The sequence below is a fragment of the Cygnus atratus genome, chromosome 13, assembly GCF_013377495.2.
Source record: "Cygnus atratus isolate AKBS03 ecotype Queensland, Australia chromosome 13, CAtr_DNAZoo_HiC_assembly, whole genome shotgun sequence".
NCBI lineage: Eukaryota > Metazoa > Chordata > Aves > Anseriformes > Anatidae > Cygnus > Cygnus atratus.
The window spans coordinates 12,400,530-12,420,493 of NC_066374.1; the positions used below are offsets into that span (position 1 = coordinate 12,400,530).

A 19,964-nucleotide genomic window follows, 5' to 3' on the forward strand; every position below is an offset into this window, starting at 1 on the left:
CAAATTAATCTACCCACACAGATATACGTAATGCGTATCCTGGATACAGTGAGGCAGAGAAAGAAAACCAAATACATTAATGAGGTAGCTTAGACTGAATAACTGCAGTTAAAAGTTTTATTGAACAAAAGAAGGTAAAATGTGGTAGTCCAAGTTCACTGAGCAAAAGCAGCTCTCCTGCTGAAGCTGCACTTTGTGCTAAATAACCTTATTAACTGAGACTATACAGAGGACACATTATGCAAGTTATCTCAACAGCAAAGGAGAAAAAGATTAAATTTAAACTGATGGAAAATTTCGGTCAAATTCAGTGGCTTAAGTTAATGTTTCTAGCCCTTATCTAACTATATTCAGTACAGGTGCACAACAGAATATACAACTGCACTGAATTCCCATTTGATATAGTGTGTGCCCCCATGTAGGCGGAAGCCAATTCCTGAAAAGACGTGAATTAAAAATACCCAAATATTTTAAATCTTGTGTTTGAAGCATCACTCAACTGACTCAGGAAAAACACTCATGTTATAAAAAACCCTCAGCCTCTACAAGGTCCAATTCCTGTATAGTACTAATATTTTTAAATTATTTCTCCCCTCTGCCTAAGAAACTTTGTACGCTCTGAACAAACCCACAACGTCAGGTTGGTAAACAGATATGTCAAAAATACTCTGTGAAAAGAGGGAGGTAGCTCAGGCCCCTTGGCAACCTTCTGTCATAGCTAACATTGATGTAGTCTACCTCCCTTTGTAATCTGCAGTTAAAAATGAAAGGAAAATGGATTTTAATTATGAAATTTAGTGAAAGAATGAGTTCAATACAAAGTCTTCAAATGTGACTCACTGGGCTTCCAAATTAAGTTGTAAGGTACCTCACACCCAATACACAACATTAATAACGTACCTAATTCACACATTTTACAGACAATATCTTCCCATTTGTTAAACATTTGGCTCATGTGAGTACATTTTTTTTGTTAACCACTTGACAAACATTCTAGGCCAGACAAACAGCACAAATAATGTCAAAGTCTTTTTTTTCCAGTAATTGTACCAAATGCTGTAGGCTAAGCCTAACAGAAACTACTGAAGAAAAATAATAGACTCCATGATGCAGTGCAAAGGTGTTACTACAACATCGTAAGTCAAGGGATGTTTCTAAGGTGCTGAAAGAGGAGATTCTCTAGATGGTGACCCTGTATTGTCCTCTGGTGGGAAAACAGTAAGAGTGCAGGCTCGAATGCCACCAAGTGATTCTGGAAGGTCAAATACTTTATGCCACTCATCTTTTTCTGGATCATATTTCTGAACTATTTCCACCATACACCGGTTATTCCAAGAATATCCTCCAACAACATAGATTTTATTTTCAAAGACAGCCACCCCAACATCACTTTGCCCACGTAACATGGCAGCAATTGGAGTCCATTGGTCTAGAGTTGGTGAATAATATTCACAGCTTAGAACATCATCATAATCACTTGTTCCTCTAAAGTGATTTCCACCAATAACATAAAGCTTGTCTCCTACAGTACACATGCAATGCAGACCTCTGACGGTTGTCATCGGAGCTTTCTGAGTCCATTTGTCTGTGTCAGGGTCAAAACACATAAGTTCCTTTTGAAAAGTATCATGTGTAATTCCACCTAAAGAAATAAGACACGTTAGAATAGTGCTTACACTAATAGCCAATAAGCAGCAAAAGCATACACTTTAGTGAATGAATTCTGTCTTCCTTAGAAATTCTTCAGTATCAGATACATATTCCATTTCAAATTACATTTTTAATGTACCTTGTTCCTTTAAATTTGAATAAAGAAAGGAGACGTCTTATACAGTGCTTCATTATATAAAATGCTACTGGCAGATTAAAAGAACAAAAAATTGTTACCCGTGCTTCATTTTGGCAAAACTTTTTTTTTTTTTTTTTAACATTTGTTTGGTTTGCTGGTTGTTTCATCATGAAAACAGGAATCCATTTATTTCAATTTTTGATTCAGTGTTACTACATTTTAAGTGGTCCTTACCACAGAGCTTTCTGAAGAAAAACTTAATGATAAAGAAACTAGTGACAAAGAAACAACAAAGGACTGATCTTTACATTTTCATCCCCTAAGTGTCTTGACTCATGGGGATAACTGAGGGGAGAGGCAGAGGAAAAGAAAAATCTGTGGCAAGTATACAGCATCTATATGAACAGCCACAGTAGGGAGCATATCCATGTGCTTCCTGCAATAGAACAAGCAGAGCAGGGGAAGAAAAAGAGTACAAATAGCAAAACAGTGATTACAAGCTAGCTCGATGGATTTAGGCACAGAAATACAAGCAAGCAGCTGTACTTTAAAGGTAAATTTTGAAACAAATTCTTCCTTTTCTACTGGCACAAGGCCACCCCACTCCCCGACTCAAAATATCCTGAGAATCAGCCAGTTCCAGTGGATCTCCCCACCAGTTGTCTACAGCTGAACAGTCTTGCCCACCTCCTGCACAGAATTTCAGCTTAGATATTAGTGGACATTCCTTAAAACTGCAGTAGAACATACACAGGGTTATGTCTTCCTTTCACCTTCTCTACAATCACAGAAAGGACAATACTTGTGGATGACAGCAGATGCTAACCTAAAAGTAAGTATTTAGAACAATGAGCCGAAATCATAGGTGCGGGGTCTGATCTTTTCCATCACTGGTAGAAAAATAAAGTTTGAATAGAGCTAGTAGAGATCACTGACAGACAATCTTTAGAAGATGAGCAGATACCAGGCTTTCAGAAAACCCACTTCCCCAGTTTAGGTAAAAAACAGAATGAATCTATAACCTAGGTGACACTTAAGACTAAGAATACTACAGTGAAAGGCTAATGAAAATACAGTCATTTGTAAACTGTGATTAACATTACAACTTATCCCTTTGTGTTATCTGCCTTAGCAAAGGTAGATGTCTTCTTCAAAGGATTAAAATATCCAATGTTTTCCAAAATGCATCAACAAGGATGTGTTTAATGGCTACTGCCACATTAGTGTATGTGCTGTTGCTACAAAAAAATGTATTCTGACAGCTGAAGTGAATAACTGCTTTGCAATTAAAAGCTGTTATTTATTATATAATGTATAACATAATATACATATTTTTTTTCAAACTCCTCAGTATATATGTTATTTGACTGGCTCCATATGAAGTTGTGTCACTACTCACATCACAGCAAACATACTGTGACCAGAGACTAATTCTATTGTCTCCCACGAAATAGAAAAAGTTAAATAAGTAATTGTTTGATAGAAATGACATGATTAATTATTTACCTGAAATATACATTAAACCTCCATACACGGTTCCAGCATGACCATAGTGCGGTTCATTCATTTTTGCAACATAGCTCCATTCGTTCATTCTGGGATTATAGCATTCCACAGTGGCTGTTTAAAACAAATGAGAATATAGAAATGTTGAATCTAGCACAGGAATTTGGCTTTCAATATAGTAGTAGTGGCATTAATATATTCATAAACAGAGGAAGTATCAATGGGAAACATTGTTTAGCTGAGAAAGTGTCAAAGGAATTACTGAATATTATGTATAGAGGCAATACAGAAAAAGCCTCAAGCTTTGTCCCAGAGGAACAAAAAGGAATAAAAATCTTGCTTTCTTGCCTTCTACTCATTTCACTCCCGTTCTCACTTGACACATAACCTGGCCAACTCATGAACCCTGCCAGAGGTACAGACATGGGACACCAGAGAAAATGGTGATTAAGATGGATGCATTCAGCTTTTCTACCCCTTCTTTTTGTACAACTGCCTCTGATGTCTGCTGTAGAGACAGAGAATAAACTTTAAACCTGTCTCAAAGAAACTCAATAGATCTGGCAGACGGAACTTTCTTCTCAGACCCATTTCTTCAGCAACGTTCCACTCACGCAGAAAATCAGGCTAGATGTTCTTAACATTTCCACACTGAAATGGTATTATGCCCTCAAAAGGGGGAAGCAACTGTTGACTAAAAATCTATTATCTTAGCAATGTTTTGTTAAGTATGTGTACAGCAACATACAGCACAACATATGCAGACCACTAATTCAAAGTTTACAAAAGCCAGGCTTTAAAAAATACAAGACGAAACACCTGAAACACTACTGAAGCTGTGACAGGGGAGGGTCAGGCCGTATATTCTCCTGGTCAGGAAAAGGTTCTTCACCAAGAGGGTGGTTGGATACTGAAATAGGCTCCCCAGGGCAGTGGTCACAGCACCAAACCTGCTGGAGTTCAAGACGCATTTGGAAAATGCTCTGCTCTCAGACACAAGGTTTGTTTTTTGGGTGATCCTATGTGGAGCCAGGAGTTGTATTCCATGATCCTTGTGGGTCCTCACAAACTCGGGATTATTTCACGATTCTATGAACTCAGAAAGAAGAGGCACCTGTGTTGACACACAATTCTATTTGTGCAATATTCTTTTGTGAATTGGAACATTAGAATGATCAAAAGATTTATCAAATCAGAAATTGTGAAGGGTAAAAATAATCGTGAAGTTAAAAAAACAGAACCCAGGCATCCTTGCAGAAGACAGTTTCAAAGAAGGAATCCTCTCCTGGAAGTGGGATGGAAGAGATGCAGGGTTCCAGGAAAATGTCTACACAACAAGCACAGAAAAATATTAAATACTGGATCTGAGCAAGCTACAGAGACTGACAGCTTGAATAGTATAATACGACCAGAGAGATAAGAGTTCCTGAAAAAATACAGTGACCTTATGATGCACAAAGCAATTACGAATAATTGTGTTATCTTAGACATATTAAATCTCATTTTAAATAATTCAGAATCAGATTCTAATGCATGTTATATAATGCTTAATCTCTGCAGAGGGATATTTATGGACTACGCATACAAAATGTAATCTGTCTTTGAAACTGGCATTTTACTTGCTCTAGAACAAGCTTTTATTCAATCAAGTGTAGAAAATTTGAGCCAGCTTTATGGAATGGTGACTTACAGCGTAGGATTTCACATCAACAGAGAGAAAAAACAGAAACAGGATCTTGACATTCTAAAGGCAGAAATGAGTTACAATGGCTTCAGCACAATGTAAGGTTTAAAAGAAGATACTGCACCAGAAAACTGCTAAACTGTTACAGCACACTGGATTTTTTTTCACTTCTCCCTCCCCCCCCAAACAGAAGCCGAAATATAAATTTATACAATGGGAAAAAAAAATTGATTTAAAGCAACTGTAGTAAAAAATGTCTCTATACACTACTGCTGACACGACAAAATTGATTTAAAAGACCTGCCCAGAATGGGGAAGTTTCCATGTTTCCTCTAAGAGATCACTCCTTCACTGAGCGCTTTTCCTACGATCTAGCCCTTTTATTATTGCAATGTCCTAACTCAGTCATTTGAAATGAGTCTCAGGCTGCCTTTTGCATTACACATACAGATAAACAAAAGTCTGCATAAGGAAAGGCATTCAAGCTTTCTTCTGCAAAGAAAAGTTAAAACGTACAAAAATCAAGCCTGACTTTAAAATCCAAAATCTCTCCTCAAAAAGCTTGGAATTTTTCCCATTTGATGTCCTTGGAATTTTTATATCCGTCCAGGATATATACTGTCATAATGCCAGTGAATGCAGGAGACAGAACCTTAACCAATTAAGACGTATACACTGAGATATGATTCCACAAATTACACCTACATTTTGATCTGAGTTGTATTTCTGAGTTCTGTGATCCTGGCACCACATGCACTATTTGGGCAATCCTCAAATGTATATCCATGTTCTTTCTTGTGTAAATGTATTCACCCATTCCAATATTATTTTCTAAAATTGAAAGGTCCTTTCTACTCTGCTCTATTTAGCAATCAAAAACAAAGATGTGCAGAAATTTCAAGAACAGGGAAAAACAGATCTGACATGCAAGTAATTATAGCTGTCCCAGTTCTACCCTGACAGCAGACCCTTCCAACCTGCTGTTAGCTGCCATAGTGCACCAAAATCATCGTTCAGTTTCCTTTCACAAAAACAAAAGCACCCTCTTTCCCATGCCACTTACATTCTGTGCTAAGGTGGGGAACTTTGATTTCAAATACAGTATAAAGACAGGAAGAGCAGCTTATGTACAACAATCACAAAGCCATCAGTAAACAGAAAATGGCAGTGTAACATGACATTCAACACTAGGCAACTGCTGATCTTGCTCTGCACTATGGACTCCATTTGAGAGAATCCTTAGCCAAAAGATCACTTTAGCAAGAGAAGACAATACATGCAGAATTCGGTATATACTACTTTACTGAGATCACTCTATCACCGTGTTGTAAAGACATCAGCTGTTTGAGAAAAGATGCTACTGTGTCCAAGATCCCTTACTTCTGCTGAGACTTCAAAATTCTATCTGTACTGGTGATGTTCAAGAAAGAACTGCTTGACAGTATTTCAGACAAATCATCCGAACTCAGATCTTGTAGTTAGTGTGCTCTAAAATAAAGCTGATCACTTCTGAGCTGAAAAAACCCTACCGTTCTTTTTGGGTTATGTACATAGTTGTTTCCCTGTTTCCCTGCTAGGTCATTCCATTTCTCTCCTTTAACAAGATCTCCCACTACACTGAAAGAAGAAAATATTTTAAATTCCAGTTATTACTTAAAGGTGCCCATCATTTTAACAGACATCAGAATGTTCTGTATATCATCCTTAGACTGAGTACAGTTCACAAAACACTCAAAAGAACTATTTTATTGAACCTAAGTATATATTTTATATAGGATGAGACCGATTAATTCATTTCTCAAAAGCATGAATTATTCAAATCAGTTTTTACCTATGTTTTAACAGGGGAACTTCTGTTTGTTACCAATAATAAAGGAAAGACAGGCAGGCCACATTTTAATAGAATTAAGCAATCTCAAAAGGACACAAAGCTTTGGCAGTCCCATGAGGTGCTCAGTCTGCACTCACTTTATAGTGCCATCTGTGATGCTATTTGAGGAGTATATACATATTTCCCATTTCTCTGTCAGTAGCTTCTAATGTGTCTTGAGGTTTATTACAGCAGCACTTACCAACTGCGTGTGATGTCCAGAAACTTAGGATTTTCATTTTATTTTATTTTCTACAACACAACATGCTTCTAAAGAACTCAAATCTTACCTGGTTAAATTAAACAAAGCCCTGAGTAATCTTGCCCCTAGCATAGTGAGGAGTCACTTCAGCTTATATACAAGGGTCCTTTAGATCACACTTTGATATTTACAGTACTACACAGGCAATAGAGAGCCTAACAGGGTAATAACATTTTTCTTCTTACCCAACATTTAGAATATGAACAAGAAGTGGGTTGTTTTTGTTTTGTGTTTTGTTTTCTTTTAAACACAGTCAAAGAATTGCTTGATTTGAGAGTTATACATCATCATCATGGGGACCTTGGGCCCTGATCTACTGGGTGACATCCCTGCCCATAGCAAGGGATTTGGAACCAGATGATCTTTAAAGTTTTCTAACTCAAGCTATTTTTATGATTCTATGACAGAGGCCACCTGGAAACTAAGTGCCTTTCCAGTTGTTGGACCAGAAGTCAAGAGAGCACACAGCTGTTCTTCCCTAAGCTACGAATCATCTTCTGCTTTTACTGCAGCTGTGAAGGCAGTACCAATGACAGCCCAACATACTCAAAAGGGCTTAGGGAAATCCCACATAGAAAATCTCAAGTAAAGTAATGTATAACAAGTAAAACAACAGCAGAGCCTGAAACATCAGTAAAGTACCTAACTGCGTAAGTTTCCTAATAATGAAAGGCACAGCTTCTGCCAGCATCAGGCACCATAGCTAAGCTCCTTGAGAAAGAATAAAAATTTACTTTTTTAAGATGGGAAAACAGTATCCTGTGCTCTGCACAACTGGAAATTGTCTATGACACTGCTTCTTGAATATCTCTGTGAACCACATGTGTTTTTTCCTTTGTCTCCTTTTCCAATAAGTCTTTTATTTTTATGCACACCTGGTTTCTCCAAGCTGGTCTTGGAGTGCTGTTCTCTTTGCCTTCTAGTAATACCTTTGGCTGCTGTGACATTTAAAAAAAAAAGAACAAACCAGAATTACGCAAAATCATCCTAGAACTGGTGCATACTTGGAAGTCTGAATTATAATTCCAGAATTCGGTATATTTCAGATACATTTCCCATACTTCGTTGCAGGCACCACATACTGTCAGTTTACTTGTCCTTACCAACGAACCAAATTTTTCTTGAAGTGTCATGCATTGTTAAACAGTAGCAGTTTATTACTGCTAAAGCACATACTGAGTTTAGAAAGCAATATTTATAAAGTTCTCAGAAGATTAAACATTTGAAAACTGTTTTGGGAATACTTGATAAAGAACCTCAAAAAAATAATTTTTATTCCAGTACTTCAGCAGGAGGAAAAAAATAAAAATCATTTTAGTAACTTGAATCCTTTGACACTTTTCCATAAGAGCTGATCTTCTGTAAAGCTGAATTCAGGTTTTTGTAATTTTTCCCTCTCTTACAACAGATTGAAATTAGTTTGAACTCAAGGGCAAGTTCTTTAATACATGTCCAACACACCTGACCTTCTCTGGTATGAAAAGCTTGGAGTTTTCCTCATCTGAAGAAAGTGGGAAGTTAAAGCTGGATTTCATCTTTCAGCTGTCAAGGTTTATGAAAGAAACATGAAAATGAAAAGTGACTTGCCTCACAATTAAAAAGAAACAAGACCCAAATCAAAGCATGAGACAGCTACAACAGTTAACATTCATAGAGTGCTCTTCCCACAGAGTGATCCAATGAGATTTTCCAGGCCTATGTGGAAATCGCTGCAGCATTTTAATGATATCTTTACAGAAGAATCTTAGGTGATAAATTTTGTATTTTAATTAAAGTTGCGGGAGAGTTGAGGTCAGCAGAATGATATTGCTTGATCTAAGAAAAACACTGCACTTAAAGCCTGCTTTAATATGCAGGTTGCACTGGCTTGGTAACAACCAAGCAACTTTTTCACTGGCATTCTTATAACCCTATTCTACTTAATTGGTACAATTTTGGTACAATACAGAAGGTTAATCTGATCATCTGCTATTAATTCACATCAGTAGAAAACAGCTCAACAAAGGTCAGGTTTTCTGACACTCAAGATAACAAATACATATTAGTTTCACCTTTTTAGAATTATTTTCAGGTATGCAAAGTGACATGCAAGAAAACCTATGAAAACCTCTGTATTTACATCAGAAAACGGCTAAAGAATTTTTGCAAAACAGTTTCCAATGTTTTCTGAAACCAGAAACATTTTTTAAGGTCTAATTTCATCAAACAGATCAGATTTTAAACTGCGAACAACACTAGCCCACCTCTGTGTAGTACTAGCAGAATACAGCATATTTCTTAAGAAATTTTGCAATATGATCATGAAAGAGTGTTTATCTGAAAAGCTGAGATGCATTAATTAAAAAATTAAGCTGCTGCCGCACAAATTAGATTAAGTATTGTTTCAAGTAAACATTTCTCAGTTGCACTTAAGGATATCACTGTATTTGTAAAAAGCAAATCTTTGCAGCAAGAGAAACCACCACAAAGAAATGACAAGACACAGCTGAGTATTGGGATGAAAGCAGCAAACAAAATAATGAAAAGTTACATCTGTACTAGATATTTTAGCATGCTAAAATGCCACACACAATCACATTTCAATTTCAAAGCACTTAGACAAATTAACAGTTGATTTGGGTGCAAACACTATCAACTTTGGAAAACACGTGGACCAACATGGACCATCCTCTAGAGAGTTTTCTCAAATTAAAAGATACCACATTTCTTTTCTTTGTTTTCAACCATCTTTATTTCTCTGATTATTGTGTGGGGTAGCGATGGAGGCAGAGGTGAATAAAACGAATAATCATTTGGCAAAGGGGGGGGAAGGAGGCATCAAGTCATTTATATTAAGGGTACATTACCTCATAAGGTCATAGGCAAAATACAGTATTTTTAGTAGTTAAAAATCACAGAATGTCAGGACATCTAAATCTCATTAGCTCACCTTTTAAAAAAGGTAACTAAAATTTAAAAATGACTGTTCCAGAAAGTTTGCATCTTACAAAATGCAAACTTCCTGTAATAGTCTTTCATTTAAAAGGCTATCACACCCCTAAGAGAGGAAAGAGTGGTTTTGGTTTCTCAGCTTAATTATATATATATTTGTTACATCATGGCTGTGTATATACACACACACATATATACACACAGTTATACATGTAGACACACTGATGACAAAGTTGAAGAGACTGGATATTTTTGCATTGGTACATAAGATATGTATTTTGATTTTTTTTTTTGTGGAAGCCCTTCTAAAATGAATTGCTAATGCTATCCAGACAAATTTCTCTAAGCATTTTCAGGATTTCCAGAAAGAAGCTGAATGGCAACAAATTCAATTTGTTTTCTCTCCACCCATTCAAAGGGCAGTACAGCATTTCAAGGCCTAAGAAGAAAGGCATGAAGTCATACTTCAAGACAAATGCTTACCTAGCTCGCCCGCTGCATTTCGACCACCAACTGCATACAAATGTCCTTTGAGGGCACTTAGGTGGAAGAAGGTACGCTTCTCATTTAACGATGCGACTTGCATCCACTTGTTATAGCGAGGATCAAATCTGAAGACCGTATCAACTGCTGTCTTTCCTTTTGTGTCGTAATTGCTCTGGCCACCAACTACATAAAGAAAGTTTCCAATCACAGCAATGCCATGCTGGTACCTTGGTGCATCCATGGGAGCTAGCGATTTCCATTCATGGGCCTTTTCATCATACATCCGTAATTCTTTGCTCACAACCAGTTGCTGCCTCAGCACTCCCCCCAACGTTACCAAGTGAGTACTGTCTGATCGAATGGCAGTTCTCTCCGACTGCATAACCGGTTGCATGTATGGCATCATTTGGTAATTGCTGGCTTCCAAAAGCAAGTTTACACAGGTATTGTCAGTTCTCATGAAGTCCACTGTTTGAACATAATTAATAAGATCCTGGGGCGTCATCAAGGGAAATCTGATGTTCTTCATTAGCTTTGCAGCATACTCCATCCGAGGCTCCTCATACCGCAGCCAGCGACAAGCCGCCTTGAAGAGTTCAAGTTCAGTGCAGTGCTTAAGGCTATTACTTGAAAGCACAAAGGCAAGACGTTCAAAGGGGAGTTTCACAAATTCACCAGTACTTAATAATGCAGGGAAGTTCTTCAGGATGAAATTATTAACATATTTATCCACTTCTGTGAGATTGTATGTGTTGGCAATTCGCCCAACCTCAACACAGTTTTCCAATGAAACCTATTAAGTAAACGGAAAGAGGGATCAAAACACTTAATTTGGTTTCTAAATGATAATGTAGAATTTAATGAATACTATAGAAGCAGCAACATTTTCAACACTTGACATGCTCAAGGTGGTTTACATATGAGCAAATAAATATTCAATGTGATGTATATATTCATGACTGCAAGGGGAGAGCCAAGTTATTCCTTATTTTGAACAAAGAAATGAGACAAGTAACAAGCAGATGGCATATATTATGTCAGATACATTACACAACGATGATACATAGCAAATATAAAGCACTCTGACTTTGAAATATTCCACAAATGTCTTTGTAAGAAAGAAACATGGAAAATACAGTTAAAGGAGAGGTGATTAGCTCAAGGTTACACAGAATGATGAAAAAGTAGGGCTTTCCATTAGACGTTTCCAACATTATTAAAACTTTTATTATCATAACCTCTTTTCCAAAGGAAGGTTGGACCTGGTTATCTTTGTAGGTCCCTTCCAACCTGGGCTGTTCTACGATTCTATAATGCAGTCAAAGCAAATGACACAGCTACCTCTCCAATGCTACATATTTTGGACAACTTATTCCTTAGAAATGAATAAAACTGCATTTGTGCATCTTTGGTAAACTAAGATAGTACTCTTACAGAATATGTTCAAAATTACATACATGGCATAGTCAAAAATAACATAAAGCTAGCAATTTAAGATAATGAACATATTAGGATTTCCCTTAAAAATACACCGCACATGAGATTCTTTATCAGTATGGATCATACCAATTCAATACTTGAGTGACCATATGTTGGTAACCATACCTTTTACAGTGTTGCTGCATCTACCCTTATTACATCTTAGACTCCTTACATTTCTAGGGCCACTCAGCATCCAAGGCCAGGGGAGAAAGACAAATGGGAGGGACGGGACATAACTTAAGTGGGACTTCAGTGAACCCAGTCATTTCACTTCTGCAGGCTCTATGGTACATATGCACAGCAAGTCAATTTTCAGACTCTTCACGTTGAGAATTGCAGCTTTTTTGCATTCAATATACTAGCCCAAGCTTTGTTTACACATGCTTTAAAGTCTCCTTACAGATCAAGCCAACAGCATGTCAGTCCTACTCAATGCTGACAATCTCCACAACTTTTTTTGTGATTCTCCTATTTTTAATGTCAAAAGAATTTAAGCTCCCACATCTTTGAATTATTTTCATGTGTGCATGTATATGTATATATATACACACACATGTAAGATAGAGAACTATGACCTGACCACAGCCTAAGAATACAGAAACATTCAAACAGTGTTCTGGCCATGACAAAGTACTGTATAACTTCACAGTCTGATCACATTGCCCTTCAATAATGGGCAATTCCAAAAGTTAGTGAGTATGGGAATAGCAGATTTTTTTTATTCACTAGGAACTGATCTCATTTTTCCTAGAATTAAGATCTGCAGTCAACAAAATCCTTCATTCACAAGTCTTGAATCACCTTCCTAAAAATCAAAGGCTCCATATCTGATTCTTCATTTTTATGAACACTGATCACATAATCAAGTCCTGTCTATAAGAGTGGCAGATTGACAGGATCTTTATTATGAAATATCTATACCATACTTACAGAGAAATTATTTTTATATTAGAACACAGACCACATTATTTACACTAAAATATAATCATATCAGCTAGCAATGCTTGTAAAACATTCTCTGATGCTCAAGAAACATTTTGGTCCCTCTTCCAATTGTTTTTAAGAGACAGTATCAAACTCATTTCTGTGTATTTCCTTTTAGGCTTTGTAACTTATATTAAGTGAATACTAGAAGTAACAGTACTGTAAATTAAGGAAGTGAAACTGTACATTCTTCTAAAATTTCTCTCAAGCTGAATAATAAAGATAAAGGAATGAAAAAATCACCCCATAGCAAACATGACATACTATAATGCAACTTGTAACTCTTGCTATAAAGTTATGCCATTTAAAAACTTACTTTTGAATACATCTACCGGTATCCAATTATAGAGATGCAGCATTTTCTCCATGTCAAGATAAGGAGAAATGTATTATTGCATATAGAAAAGGCATGCTTGAAATCAAAAGATCAAGCAAAAAAGGTACAGATTACATACCACTGGTACTTGGATTCAAGTTGCAACGAACTATTTACATATATTGTGGAATGCATGCCAATTATCAGGTGCCCAGCACAAAAGGCTATTCTAAGCTTCTCCCAGTGCTTGCATCCAGTTGATGTATTAGCATAATTAAGTTATATTGTAAAACTATCCAATTGAATATATTTCTGGAATGTCTGCACTTCAGGAATGTGTCAAATTTCTCATCGTTAGTGACAGATGAACATCACATCAGCAGTTTCCAGTGCCCACCGACTTCTCATAGAATTTCCCTATAACGCTTTAATTAACCTAATGGGATTGCACTGTACTCAGATTATTTTATTATTATTACTATCATTACAATCACATGTACTACCCATTAGGCTCATGAAATCATGCCCCTTTCGACTTACTAACAAATAATTCTATCACTCACCTCAAAACAGGGTACCTGTTTTTTTGAAAAAATTTCAAGATGTTTTTATTTATACCTTTAGTATAAATATTTTCTTAAAGTTTACTTCCCTCACCAAAAGTGCTATTATCAAGCATGTGATGTGTGGTCTAAGACAATGCATCATGCTAAATTATGTTGCCAAAAAAAGTTGTCAAAAAATATACACTAGAGATTCTGAAATCCTGAGCCAAAAAACCCACCCTTCAACAGAATGAAATACTATAACCCTGTCTAATTTTGAATATTTAAGTGGAAGGGACTAAGTTACTATAATGGTATTTAAACTATTTTTGTTTAAACAAGTTAACAAATTATTCTCCAAAACGTTTGACTTATGTTATGGTACTTATGAGAGGTGTGGAAACTGTTCTGTATGGAAGTCAGTCAATCAGAAGCTCATCAACAAACAGAAGGGACTGCTACTTCTGGAAATCCTACTGAAGTGAATGGGAGGAATGGAAATATCAGACAAATACATAACTTTGTACAACGAATCCAGTAACTAGTGAAGATATTCATGCAAAACAGCTAAAAGCCATATGGGACAAACGCCTAAGCAACAACCTAAGAAGTTAAAAATTTTAGATAAGTCTTATTTAACTTGAGCATTGACTACTGTGCAGAGCTGCTGCTCATTCACATTACTCATTGCAATTACTTATTACAAAGCAGAAGTAAAAATTCCAGAAAATAAAAAGCTTTTCAAAGTGCTGAACACAACTGTATTACTACAGCCAGAAAAAAAAATGCAGAAGTACTTCCCTTAGAAAGCAGTTGAATTAATTCTTTGAAATTTTGAAACAATCACTTCAAGCTCTGTTAAAAACTTAGTTGACTATAAAATACTACAAAACTGGATACAGAGCAAAATCATAGCGCGTACAAACACCCTGGAGAATAACTCGGGTGATCTTGCACAGAACATCAAAATCCCAAGCCCATTATCACAAAATATTCAGGCATCTAACTTTCTTTCGTTTCAATGACTGTCAGACTATGAAGCATTTAACATGGCATTTCAAAGAGTTTAAGATTAAACAAACTTACATTCCCCTGAAATACCCATTTGTTTTGTGAGCTCCCATATACAGAAGTCCAGAAGTAAGTGTAGACATTTGACCAGCTCAGAAAACAGTGTTGATCAAACTCCTACTTTAGAAAATGTGGATTTCTATAGCAGCTGAGAGCACCAGCCCCAGAGTTAGACCCCACTCTCCTGCAAAACTGAAACCATCTTGCTCCCATTCTCAATTAACCAAGACAGACTTCCAAATACTGAGACCTCAATACCTGAGGATTCTCTAGTTTCTGCAAAAACGTAAAGGACAGAATTAGAGAAGAAATAAAATTTACTTATGCAGCTATATAAAAAGGAACAGATAAGAAATTTATTTTCAATCTTTTTGAATTTGAACACAGGAGTTTCAAAGTAAACTAGTTCAAAAAAAATTTTAGGGTAGTTACATTCTCGACTTCCTCGCGTAACAGTACAGACTTTGTTTTGTACTTTCTTTACAGTTATACAGTGAATTAGATTTCTGCATTTAATTTCTGTGCACCGTTTTTCTCCCTTATAAATATTCTGGTTCTGATCAAATAGGTATTCCTGTACACAGGCTGATTTACACCAGTTTCAAGAAAGGCCAGGTATTTTTGACATGTTTAATCTCTAAACACACACATTACAATGTACATAGACCACAGTTATCAGAAACAAATGTTTATGCAAACATAAATCAGGAAACATGTCAGGAGCCCTACAGTACATCATCTCAAACTTTAAGTCATTTAAGATAGTACTTGAGGCATAGATATAGAAAAATTTACACTGGTTTGAAAGAACTTAAGTCCCCTTAGACATCAGTATAAATAAAAGTATTTAAGAAAAGAGAATCAATAAAATGAATACAATCTTCCTGATTCCAAGACTTACTCCATTCAAAATATAAACAGGATGTTTATTTCCTGAACCAAACCCGTGACTGAGTCAACATCGTAACTGAAGGAACTTTCAAAAAAGAAAAAGCATCTCAAATGATCAAAAAAATTCTTCTAAATAATGTAACTTAAGATGGAAGAAGCTCTTTCCCTAAGAAAGTAAACTCAACAAACAGCGGCCTTACCCAGAAAGGGGAAAGGGCCACGGAACAAGGCAAAACCAAGATAAAATCAGACCAGGGAACAAGCCCTGAAAGTCAAAAATTCTTTTGGCACAGCTCCCAAAGGGTGGTTGCTCCAAATCAGTGATTCAGAAGAACACCAAGCCCTTACTTCAACTTGGTGTTTATAGAAGCATAAACCCTAGAGAGTCAGACTGCCTCACTTTGGAAAGGGCAGAAACTATGAAAGGAAGCATCCTACATTGGCAATGCTTCTATCCTGTGTTTAAGATAGGATACAGAAAACTGGACCCATATTTTGAGTTTGTGCTGTTTTAACTATGGAAATAAAGTGAATATAATTGAGTGAGCACAATGCACACACTAGGTCCACTGACTGTAATGGCAGAATGAGTGCAGTCATGTTATGAGACCCCAAAAACTTTGATATCTGAGATTTAAGTTGTAAAACAAATGTGGAAATAAAACCTACAAAAATATACTAAGCTGATCAAATGTATATGTGAGCTATGAGTAGCATACAAGATTAAATAAATCATAAATCCACTGCTTTTAACAAGAGGTTAAATCTAGATAAACGAAGGGAATATTTTCACATCACATCTTTTCCTTGCATTTCCTTTCCTGCCCATGGAGACAGAACCCTAGAAAAAGCTTGCATGAGAAGCCAGGTTACACCACTTCAGAAGCTGAATCTTTAACAGCTATCTTGCTTTTGCAGAAACAAAAATAAGTTTGTTTTTTAATATCTTAATACAGAGAAAACTGCAGAAGTGTTCTAACATTCAACTTGAATGGAGCTTCTCTAAAGCACAGACTCACAACAAAAGAGGACATGAGTACTCAAAGAGAAAGGGAAGGAAGAGCAAAAAAAAAAAGGTTGTTACCATTGTTACCAAAGCATTTCCCACAGACTGGGCTCATGACCTGAGATTTTAATCTTTATAATAAAAATTAGCAGTGCAACACTAAACTGTAAATAGACCATTGCAACTACAACTGTATTGCAACTGAACTGTAAATAGACTGCATTGGAACTACAGTATACTAGTTTGCAGGGCGAACATTTTATTTGTTCTAACTGTATAAAAGCATACATGCAACAAGCTCCATAAGTATTCTTCTTTTAAACAAAGATTAATAGTGAATGAGGAAAGAGATGCTACTCTGGAGGCTGTTCTCCGCATACAAAAGTGCTTCATTTAGTCACTGTGAAAAGACATTATCCAGTAAGCATTCAAAGCCATTTTTTGTTCTAGCGAAATATGGAAATAACATTCTCGTAGCTACCAGTCTCTCATAATCAACGTTTCTGTATCATCTTTACAGTATACTATGTCCTCTAAAGCAATTACTAAAAGGGCTGACACCAAGTTCACTGGTTTACAATGATGATGATGTAAAGATCTCTGTGATAGTCGCAATTATGAGCACTCTAAAAAACATAGAGGTTGATTGTTAATACATTTTCTGGAAACAGCAGACAGCTCTACCATTTTTTTCCACTTTAACTCAGCAAGTCTCTTTCTTATGACAGGATATAGAATGTGAGGGCATGAGCTAAGATATTGAGTAATGAATCAGATCTATAATCACTATGCCATTACTGCAACACACTTGAGGATTAGAAGAATTTTAATGTGGTATAACATTGATATCAAACTTACACTAAACATAATAGTCAGAAGAAAAAATTTCAAAATTAAAATTCTGTGAATCCAAAGTACAAACAATGGCAAGACAGACTTAATTTTGACTTATGTATAGTCATTGTTCTGATCACAAAAACATAAACAAGTCTTTATCATTGTAAATGTGAAACAAGAATTAAGTCTTACCCCAGAGATAAGAAACACTTTACAGAAGTCCAAAACAGGTAAAATCTGCAAAAAGCTAGCAGCTTCCAGAGTGTCCTGAAGATTGTCCATGTTAAGGGAAAGTTTTGCGGTATAAATGAAATCAATGATCTTCTTTAGGCCTATTTTGTTCACACCATGAAGCTTAATGCACATTAAGTCCTGTTCCTTCATTCCTCCTGAGAAAGACGCATAGGTAAGTTCATATGATCATTTTGATTGGATTGAAATAATTTCATAAATTTGTACAAAACTAAAATACAATTTTAAAGTTTAATTCAAATGTAACAGCAGATAGACTCTTACAGCTCACAATCCTGGACTTATTCTCCCACAACTCTGAACACGTGTTTGGGTGGCCAAATGACAATTTAGAGATAGCTACATGCATTACTTTAACAAAAACACCACCTGTGAACATAGCCTTGAAGTAATCACTTGCAGAAGCCATCATTGCTCTGTGAACAGGAAACACTTCATCACCATCTCCTGGAACAAGCGTCACATCACAAAGCAAACCTTCCACTCGCAGCTGGTCAAAACCCTGCAGGGAGAGCATAAAGCGAAGCATCCATTTGACTTGAGAGCAGTGTAGAAATCTGTTTCATATTCCTCGTCTACATACTTATTTACTGTTACTTACATACGTACTGTAGCTCCAAAAAAGTCAAAGGCATAAGTTGTCTCTTACAATCATAACTAATATATTCAATGATAATTATCCATTGGAAAACTTAAGCAGAACAATTATTTTCTATAAATGGTTGAAGAATACAAAGTATCCTGTGCTTTAAAAAGTAGCTTTACTCAACAAATAAATTTATTATCAGGAAGGGATTTGTTTTGAAAGCATGAACTCCAGCAATTGCTTAAAGATAGGCACTGCTGTTTTTTTTTTGTCCTACCCATTCTGGACACAAATGCATTCTAGATACATTTCTGTTCCATGCTAGTCAATGATACACAAATTAAGAGGCCGCAAAATACTGGGGCTTGAAAGGAAAGTTGCCACCTGGTTCCATGGTTATGAAATGTATTACCCAAGCCTATGTGGCAATATTATGAAATAAGCTGATCTTTTCTGAATTACTCATAATGTCTAACCTTAATTATAAAAAAAAAAAGGAAACAATCTGAAGCCACACCTCAAATAAGATTTTCCTCAAAATTTATTGACTGGGTACACTGGAAGATACGTGGAATACCTGCTTCCTTTGTGCACTACAGAACAGAAGCTCCAACAAAATTTCCTTCAACCAGGCATGTCATCTGACATTTTTTCAGTACTAACACAAATGTAAATATTGCCTTTATAGATTTAACATGTGGAGAAGTCATGGCATCAGCTCCCATAATTTAAAATTTAACATATATAGCCTTTAAGGTGTTTTAAAATTACAAAGGTATGTAAAAAAGAACATTAATATTTGCATGACAAAAAAGAACAGTGCAAATGAGGAAATGAGTTATTAGCTCCAATAGATACCAGAAGCTAAACACAGCATGTGATATTTATTGCCAACCTTTCATACCAGTGAAAGAGCATAACTCATGACAGAATTCCACTCAACTGCCACAGATCTTAAATAAATGGGCTGTAATTATTATATCAAACTTGCATGACAAAGAACGTCTACGAAACCTAAAGGGACATGGAGAACATTTACAATTTAACTTGTTCCAAAATTTACAGGCATAGGGGACCTATGCACAGATGTCCAAGCTTCAGAAACTAAACCAAAATAATCACTAGCTTCTTGGAATAAAACAAAACCAAAACAAACAAAAACTCACAACTCATTACTGTCCCAAAAGTTAGGCAATCTGTTTAAATTGGCAGCAAATTGAAAATTAAAAGAGTGTTCTCCAAGGAATTATGCCATACAGAAAAGTCTGCACTCCTGAGAAAGACTGCACTGGAAAGTAGCAAGAATTATGCAAGCTGTAGGCTCAACTCTGTATGCTGTGTAAAAGTACCAGCAAAACTGAATAGATAAAGAGACTTTACATTTAAACTCCTAAAGCTTCAGAGTGGACAACATTTTTATTCATTAGAAAGGTGTTCTACCATATGATGGTCTACCCAGTTCCTGG

At 36.1% G+C, this 19,964-nt stretch overlaps 1 protein-coding gene across 15 annotated transcripts in view; it reads right to left on the reverse strand.

The window, feature by feature from the left end:
• Nucleotides 1-103: 103 nt before the first annotated feature.
• KLHL13 (kelch like family member 13) overlaps nt 104-19,964 on the reverse strand; it is a 78,239-nt gene continuing 58,378 nt past the window's right edge. For all 15 annotated transcript variants that reach the window (XM_035541690.2, XM_050713396.1, XM_035541686.2 and 12 more), the window contains 5 exons: nt 18,282-18,414; nt 17,853-18,049; nt 10,526-11,321; nt 3,296-3,409; nt 104-1,642 (listed from right to left, as the gene is read on the reverse strand). In XM_035541690.2, the coding sequence (XP_035397583.1) occupies nt 1,155-1,642; nt 3,296-3,409; nt 10,526-11,321; nt 17,853-18,049; nt 18,282-18,414 (1,728 nt within the window). In that variant the 3' untranslated portion in view covers nt 104-1,154. The remainder of the gene's footprint in view (nt 1,643-3,295; nt 3,410-10,525; nt 11,322-17,852; nt 18,050-18,281; nt 18,415-19,964) is intronic.